At 39.5% G+C, this 8616-nt stretch overlaps 2 protein-coding genes across 2 annotated transcripts in view; both read right to left on the bottom strand.

Annotated features, from left to right (window-relative positions):
* LOC104938556 (urokinase plasminogen activator surface receptor) overlaps positions 1-558 on the bottom strand; it is a 2529-nt gene extending 1971 nt beyond the window's left edge. The window contains exon 1 of the mRNA XM_019275888.2: positions 173-558. Coding sequence (XP_019131433.2) covers positions 173-371 — 199 coding nt within the window. The 5' untranslated portion in view covers positions 372-558. The remainder of the gene's footprint in view (positions 1-172) is intronic.
* A 2483-nt stretch (positions 559-3041) lies between these two features.
* LOC104938564 (cleft lip and palate transmembrane protein 1-like protein) lies at positions 3042-8174 on the bottom strand. The gene is made up of 17 exons (XM_019275886.2): positions 7804-8174; positions 7289-7380; positions 7017-7194; positions 6790-6917; positions 6159-6237; positions 5948-6065; positions 5216-5310; positions 5003-5087; positions 4813-4913; positions 4679-4732; positions 4551-4601; positions 4383-4465; positions 4092-4126; positions 3872-3927; positions 3711-3755; positions 3380-3513; positions 3042-3139 (listed from the first exon to the last, which is right to left on the bottom strand). Exons 1-17 carry the CDS (start codon positions 8002-8004, stop codon positions 3073-3075), a joined length of 1602 nt encoding a protein of 533 aa, XP_019131431.2. The 5' UTR covers positions 8005-8174; the 3' UTR covers positions 3042-3072.
* Between the last annotated feature and the right edge of the window lie 442 nt (positions 8175-8616).

Raw genomic sequence — 8616 nt, 5'->3', positions numbered from 1 at the left:
ACCCCCCCCCCATCCTTTTTTTTTTTTTTCATTTTTTCATTTTTTTTTTTTTAAAGCCACTGCCTCTGACCTAAGCCCCTCGTGTCCTGACCCTTACCCTGAACGCCACAGGTGAGTTTGGTCCTGACACTCTGACCTGCAGTTTGAAGAATCTGAGGATAACTTTACATACCTGGAGAGACCAGAAGGCAGAGGATCGCGAGTCTGAGCAGCATCTTCTCAGCAGGTGTCTGTTCACCACCTGAACCTGCGCCGACTGCTGTCAAACCTGGTGTGCCCTGCTGTGTGTGTGTGTGTGTGTGTTTTTTATTATTATTCCTACAGAAGCACTTGATCACAGGAGCTCCGCCTACATCAGTATCCACCATCATGCCAGTGGCGTTGAAGGCATTTCATAAATGCCGTCTTGCTATGTGGCAGGACATTCCTCCATCTTGCTGTGGTTTCACTGATACTCATCTTTTATTTATCTACTGTCAGTCACAGACACAATGTGGAACTGAAACAGTCTGTGTCTCTGCAGCATGCGGAAACCAGGATTATGTCATCGGGACTTTAAGTATGCTCAGCTCCACCTGAGTGTCATTTCTTTAGTTGAGCGAGAACTCCCATGTGTACTTAACAACCGCCTCTATGTAAACATACAGACATGTCTGCACTAGCTGCCTCCACTTGACTAAGTGAGGCTTGACCTGTGGCCTGCACGACTTTTGTAGTACAGTAACTTTTATCCTGCGAAACATCTAGGGCTTAAGGGAAATGGTGAAAAGGTCACAAAAGCCTACTATGAAAACTATTCAAAAGCTATACAGCCTTGTGTTTTTAAAACACAGCCCTTATCTAATCAAATGAAGTGAGCCAGACTGTGACCGCTGAGGACGGCTCTGTTCCAGGGTTATATTTTTAAACTGTTAGCATTGAGGTTTTTTTTTTTCTAGAACAGAAACCAGAAAATCAGGCAGGTAAGCAGCAAGCTGGTGAATATAGTGGAAAATTTAGCAACTTAATGAGCTAGATATTTTCTATAGTTGTTGGTGGAGACTAAAAACTGAGCTAAAATGAGAGTGAACATTGGACTTCATTATGAAATCTAATGCTTTGTGTAAATAAACAACTGTGTGCTCACTAGCCTGCCCATAAATTTAAAAGATGTTGAAATGGGGCGCTGGTTTGCTCAGTCTTGGCCACAGTAGTCCAAGGTTCAAATCCAACCTGTGGACATTTGCTGCATGTCTTTCTCTCTCTCTCCCCACTTTGCTGTCACTCTTCAGCTGCCGCTATACAACAATGCTTCAAAAAGACCCCAAAACAAAACAGCATTCATGTCATTTTTGTCACTGGAGGAATACTTGAACTCATCCTTTTATCTGTCATATCACATCTGTCCAGTGTTAACAGAGGAATGCACCAGTACACACCCAACACACACACCCAGCACACACCTACTGTGGCACACTTCTACTTTTTTTTAAAGGATTTTCTTTCAATTAAGAGTTATTTGCTGACACTAAACATGCACCCTAATGGGACACAGTGAGGATATCTATTCCCTCATTAAGATTTTTAAGCGGTAAGACAATCAGAACACACACACACACACACACACACACACACATATACACACACAAACAATGCATGCAAGCAAAGTATGAAACGTCATAACAGAAACCAATCAAGCAGTTGCCACAGTGACCAGTCTTTGTCTTGGGCTGTTTGTGTCGTCTCTTGATTGCATGTGCTGATACACACACAAGTACACGTGAGGCCATACACACAGTTTGCATAAACCTTTATTTCATATTTTTAAAAAATTCAAAAGCAAGTTGCATTCCCAAAATAATGAAATTGAAAAATAAAACATTTTTTTTAGTTATTCTCGAGCTCAAGCAGTTCAGTCAGCAAAGAAGCAGAGTGTAAAACAATCAACAGCTTGATTAAAAATGTGGACAGTTAATTTACAATACTGAGTTTATGACTTCCACTGATACATGTTGATCCGTTTGTACACTGAGTGAAATGGAACACATTCATATTAATTCAATTAAACAGCTATACTGTATGTTGGAGGTCAAAATGCAGTGCAGGGATTTTATACATGCCATCAGTATATCTGTAGTAAGTGGTCAACTTGCTGGCAGTAGTGCAGTCTCTCTTTTTAAACAAACTGTACAGTACATAGACAGTGGAGAGAAATGTAATACGTAAAGGGAGGAACATTGAAGATGACAAAACACTAATGATATTTTAGACGTACAAGACTAACATCAAATCTACCCATCAGGTAGATCACACTGGATGAAGAGTAAAAAGTGCGTTATGTTGAGGCCATGTTGCTTACCTTGAACCCTGCAGGACTCTCCTGTCTATCCTTACACACTTGTGGCCATGCAATGTTCAAAGCACAGAATATAATTTTACTTTTTCTAGTGAGGAAAAATTACATTGTCATTGTTAGGTTTGAATATTGCTGTTTATATGAGCATAAAACTTTAAATAGCTTCAGTAAAATGCTTTTTTTTCCTTCTTTCTAAATTATGTTATCAGGCATTTTATGCCTTTATTAGGGGCGGTCCCTGCTTCAGTAAAATACTGGAGCGAGCACACAGTATAGATATACTGCATGTGTTTAAATCAAATATTTAAAAAATTCTTGAAGTACATTTTAATAGTTCAAGCTAATGGTCCAGGTCTGTATACATAACTCCCTTTTGTGCGATTAAAGAGCAAAATCAAGTGAATGTACATTATGACTAATAATACAATGTAGTTGATATTCTTCTTGAAAGGTGAAGCAGAGTGTCTGTAAATGAAGGAGTTCAATCACTGTAGCAGTAAAGGGGAAGCTTCACTGATGCCAAGCAAAACGCAGCAGCACCATGAGTGTACAGCGGTGAAGAGTCAGAAGCAGAACAGCTCAACTTGGATCAGTTTGATGCTGCTGTGGCACACATGGCCGAGTGTCCTGCCTGAGTCTCCATTTCACATCTTCAGTGTTGTTTCAAAGATGAGTTTTTGTGTGTTTGTGCATTCATTTCTGAAAACAAAAAAGAACAAGACGAATTTGTCTTCTCCTCATTGAGTCTTTAGTTTCTTGCTGAGGGTCCCAGACTCTCGCCTTCTGGCCTTGGGGGCGTAACGCCTGGTAGAGACACAAGATGAAAGCAGGATTGTATTGTTGTTTCAGCTTTGTTATGTGGATGTAACGATGACCAAGGGCTAAAAGTTGTTAAGCATCCTATGTGTCTTTACACACAATATATTTGAACATGGAAAAATAAAAAAAATTATACAAACTGTAGTGAGAAAAAAGTCTGCTACCCAGATTCACTGTGTGTATGTCTTACATGCTCTGTGTAAAAGGGTATGTTTTGTGTCCTACCTTCGCTGGTAAAGGTAGAGGAAGAAGAGCAGCTCATCTCTGAAGCAGGAAAGTTGATGAGAGGAGGAGAAGGATAGAGAAGAGGAGAAAAGGGAGGCACAGGAGCACAGATCTGAGATCAGAGTATTGACTCCCTGGTGGAGAGAGGAAAGGATTGAGGAGGGACAGAAAAATAATGAGAGTCAGATCTTGGTTAGAGTTTAATTAAAATGACTATCTCACAACAACAAACCACTGAATTTACTGTAATAAAGGAGGCGTTTTGATACAAAGTTCCCAGAAAAGGTTTAAGATTTAATAAGATAAACCAGAGAAACACATTCACACTTACTCTGTACATCAACACTGTCCCCTGCAGGTGGCTCACAGACTTCAACTGATCCAGAGACGAGGGTGGAAAAACACAAAAAGGATGAGTCAGAGTCAGCAGAGGACAGTTTGTACGGTAACTTATTACACTATTATATTATTTGCAATAGTTGCAGGACAGACCTTGTGGTTAATGAAGAGCTGAGGAGCCATAGACAGGAAACCAAAGGCATACACTCCTGAGAGGAGCACAGTTAAAGTGTCAATACAGCACACTAATAAAATACAAAAGTAAAAAGAATCATCTTAATGTAATGAGGAACTCTGTCAAGAATTCAATGAATGAATGAAAAATGGATCATGCAGATGTTTGTCTCACTGCTACAGATATGAATTGACTCACCAGTCACCAGGCTGTTGATCAACCAGGAATAGTAACTGTCAAAAACATCAAATACAGTTTATTGATAATATAACAATCATACATGCTCTAGCCTTAATGTAAGTGTAATTCTGTGTATGAAATAAATATTATATTGCAACATAGTTTAAAACTATAAGCTTTGATTCAAGAAACATTCAGGTCTGATTTTAATCTAACTGCTTTAAACACTTCGATACTGTCTGACTGTACAAATGAGGGCACAGTGCCATGATGACATTTAAAATATTTGAAACACCATGATAAGCTCACTTCTTTTGACGTAAGTAGGCCAGTGAGAAAAAAGCTCCACTGATACACAGAGGATAGACCAAGTAGGACAAGTATCTGGACGCCTGGAGAGACAATCACAGACAAAATATAATAAATGAAATAAAATCAGAGCAGATCAGAAAAAAATAGAAACAGATAGAAACATACCTGTGTATCATACTCCACAGTCTTTCTTTCCTCTTCATCCAGCTTTTTTACCTACAGTAAGATTAAGACATGACATCACTACACATCAAAACTACTGCGAGCGGATGGATAAATGGCACCATACTTACATGGAGTCTGGAGCTAGTCCACTGGATGTTAAACACTTTAAATACCTTCCACACCTGCAGTGATGACAGATAAGTTTTGTGTTTCAGTTTGTCTGTTTTTATCTTTATTCGACACTTTCTGTTACGCTAAATACCTCCACACATGCTCCCAGTCCAACAGGAAGCAGCACTAGTAGACTGGTCTCCTCTAGCAGATGAAGGAAAATCAGCAAAGTACTGAGGCTACGCCACAGAACTACAAACAGAGAGTGGAAAGACCAAAGCCTTTAGTCATGCAAACTAGTTTAAAAAGTCAAGCTTGTATAACTCTCATGACTGTCTCACCAGACTTCCTGGACATTCCCGCCATGCTCTTCTTTTTTCTCCATGAGCTGATGTCATTTTTAACAGCCAAGAATTCACAGATGAGCTGTAGAAAACCACGCGTGCAGTGAAAAAACATACTACACATTTTTTATATGCCACATGCCCTCATGACACACTATTCTACACATATGAAAATGATAGTGGATTCCTTTTCATGGTGTTTAACCTTACCTGTAGAGCTGTGACGAGCGCAGTCAACACTAACAGGTAGAGGTTGGAGCCCACCAGAGTTTCTTTTATCTCATCTACGTTCTCCTCTGTGAAGCCTAAATAAACACAAAAATGCTGTATCAAAAAGACTTAGTTTGGTTTTCCTGTATTATTATATACCAAAAGATTTTTACAGTATTTCAATGTAGTACACAGTACAAAAATTACAACACATTTACAAGTATTTACTGGCTACTGAGTTGCAGTAATAATATAGTGAAAATTACAAGTAATTACTGTGATTAGTATACATCAACATACTTTATTTAGTCAATAAATAATGTAGTTTTACAGTACATTGCTGTTAAGTTACTGCAAGTTGTTGTGAACTACTACCAATGCTTATTACAATATCATATTGTAATTTTACATTGAAACACTGTATGTTTTACAGTAATATTTTGTCTTGTTACTGTAGAAACACAGTATATTACTGTAATTTTCATCTATATTACTGTAAAATGAGCAGTGAATTTACTGCAATTATTAGTTAGTAATATTATTGCTTTACAGTGTGACCATGTGGTATGAAAAGCAAAAGTCTGAATTATGTTCTGGGATATTCTATTTTCACTTTTGTTAGATTTTGTCCAACCTATAATTTATCTTTAGATCTATTAAATAGACACAAATCCTACCTTGTAAAATCATAACTCTCTAGATCATTACATACCAGTTATCTTATAACCTCACCAAACTGTCGAAGGGAATAAACCACGTCCTGTAGATGCACCCAGAACCTGAACCCCCTCAAAGAGATTCCCTCGTAGGACACAGTCAGAGGGAGCTGAACAGTGCTGCTGCTGATCTCCTGTGAATTTATGGATACATAGATGTAAGGGCACTGTCAAATAAATACTGGGTCATGAACGATAGTTTCACTAGGTGTGGTAAATTGTCCTACCATGAGGTCTCTGACTCTGAAGTTGAGTTCATTAACCAGCAGCAGAGGGAGATAGATCATCTGTCGGCCATCCTGAGAGCTAGTAAGGCAGAAAGTTCAATTTAAACACACAGAGAACAAATACTATTGATGAACAACCGTCCACTCATAGGTCTAGCGCGCATGCCGGTAATGCTGCAGTATATTTTCTGACAATGTACTCCCTCTTAAACACTGAATCTTTTTTTTCTGTTCTTATCTTTGCTTCTTCTTGTTCTTGTAATTTTACCTCCTGATTTTATTCAAATAAACACATTTATCTGAGAAGGAAAAGTTCATCTGGCTGCTTCTTTATAACTCATGGACATATACGACTTGTGACAAGAGACCACAACACATGATATGATATATTTAGGTTATAGAGATAGTATAGATCCATTAAGATGAACCCTGGCTGAAAGCTTTCCTCAGCTTCCTACTGCACAGACTGTGGACTGTAGATCATTTTTATATCACTTAAGGAGTTCCAGTTACATGTTCTATTTCCACAAGCAGAATAAAATGTGAGCATATGTTTCACTGAAGCACTGCAGTGTGCAGCAGCACTCTGATGATCACCAGGCTTTGACCTCCAAAGCTTCCTCTGACTTACACTCTCATGTAGCGCCGCACATCACTGGGAAGTCCCGCCTTGTTGAAGGTGAAGTCCTCTGACATCATAGTGATTGACAGGTGAGGTCTCCAGTGGGATACAGGATTCTCTGATCTGGGACTCTGCCTCTGATGGAGCCACAAAAATAACTTGTCAAAATCTACTGTAAAGGTGACACAGTTTCTGAAATATGATCGGACTATGACAGATATTGAATTACATTTTACCTTCTGCATGTCTCTCGGCCCCTCGGTGTGAGTGGGAGTGATGTAGGTGGTGAGCTGAGCTGCGTAGTGGACTTCTCTGCTGTCTTCCAGAGGTGAAACACCAGCTTTGTGAACATAGACGACTGCATACAGAGTGCCATTAGTCCGAGTCTCCTCTGGCAGAGAGACATTCACCTGTCTATGGAGAGACAGAAAGATGCTCACCAATGCTCACTGATGTACATGCTTCCTGAGAAGCTTGCCTAACACATGTACCGACATGTCAAACCCACCTCTCAAATGTTGAATGCGGGTCAAACGGGTCTATTTTTACAGCAAGGTTGAGTTGGCTGTTGTCGGGCACGAGGCAGGTGAAGACGCTCATCTGATTGAAACAAAAGAGACAAAGTAAAGAGACTGAAATTCTGTTTTGAGTTCAAGAATGAGCAGAAATCAGACTAAAGAATTAAAAAGTAACAGAAAAACCAGACTATAATCCAAAAAATATGTACATTGCGTTTATTTTGATCCACTTACTGAGGCTGAACTTACTACCTGCCAAGTATTAATGTGTGCAAACACATATCTTCACGGTTAAACCAAATGTATTATTTCCAGACCTAACTGCCATGCACACATGATTTGCAAAGAGTTTTATGCTGTGCAGAAGGCTTTCCTGGCTAATCCACATTTATCCATAATAATAATAAGGCCTGTGCAGGATCTCACAGAAATGAGTTATGGTTTGCCTGATTTGTCTGTTTGCTCAGAGGAGTAAGAGGGAGAAGAAGCGCGGGCCTGTGCTAACCTGTAGTCTGGGTCTTGCTGTCAGGTAAGAGGCGATGCAGTGCTCTCCTCTGCCTCCATCGCAGGGTTTGGTGTTGAGAAAGCCGTACAGCAGCCACACGGTGTGCAGCGTGTAAACCACAAAGACCCCGAGCAGCAGCTTTGCGATGGAGCTCCTCTTAGCGCCGCTGTCCGCTGGTTTAGAACAACACGATGGGAACATGGCAGATATCGAAAAGAGAAAAGATCAACAACCACAAAATGATCGGTGGTAGTGTGGTTTGAGGACGGAACTGTGCGGAACACAATAAAATCCACACGCTTCCTCCGTGTCACAGCATCCTTCCGGTTTTCTGCATCCAGCGGAGAGATGCTGATGCTGACTCCTCACCAATCCTGGCTCATCCAGGCTGGCACACATAGTTTGTTCCGGGTGCCGGAAAAGCCCCCAAATATTGTTATACAGACCAATGTTAGGTCAATAAAACTGATTATTTTTAACATGTAGAGGACTTTGACGCATTATTTATATCTTTATGTTGCTTCCATAGTTAATAATTATTTCAATTCAATAGTTAATCATTTCCTACAATGCTTAATTGCCAAACCTATTAATATAGGGGAAAAAAGAGACAAAGTTTTGAGTTATTCTCGTTGTGTTGAGTTTATAATCAGCTGTTGATTTCTAAATGAATTTCCATGAAAGAACTTCTCAATGGGAGACAATTTTTTTTATCAAGAAAATGAAAGAGTTAGGCATGATTAAAATAAAATACTCATGGCAAGTCAACATTTTGAACTGAGCAGAAACTAATAGTCATTTAATCCATTTGTT

The sequence above is a fragment of the Larimichthys crocea genome, chromosome XIII (genome assembly GCF_000972845.2).
Source record: "Larimichthys crocea isolate SSNF chromosome XIII, L_crocea_2.0, whole genome shotgun sequence".
NCBI lineage: Eukaryota > Metazoa > Chordata > Actinopteri > Sciaenidae > Larimichthys > Larimichthys crocea.
Note: the sequence above shows the minus strand (reverse complement) of the source record. Positions and strands in the feature narration are given on the sequence as shown.

Bases quoted from the DNA above. Each gene is read 5' to 3' on its own strand.
- LOC104938564 (XM_019275886.2), bottom strand. From the start codon at position 8,004: ATGTTCCCATCGTGTTGTTCTAAACCAGCGGACAGCGGCGCTAAGAGG. The intron at 4,466-4,550 runs GTATGTTTCTAT...TTGTCTCTCCAG, and splicing joins CTGTGGAGTATGATACACAG to GCGTCCAGATACTTGTCCTA. The intron at 3,140-3,379 runs GTAGGACACAAA...TGTCTCTACCAG, and splicing joins CTCTACCTTTACCAGCGAAG to GCGTTACGCCCCCAAGGCCA.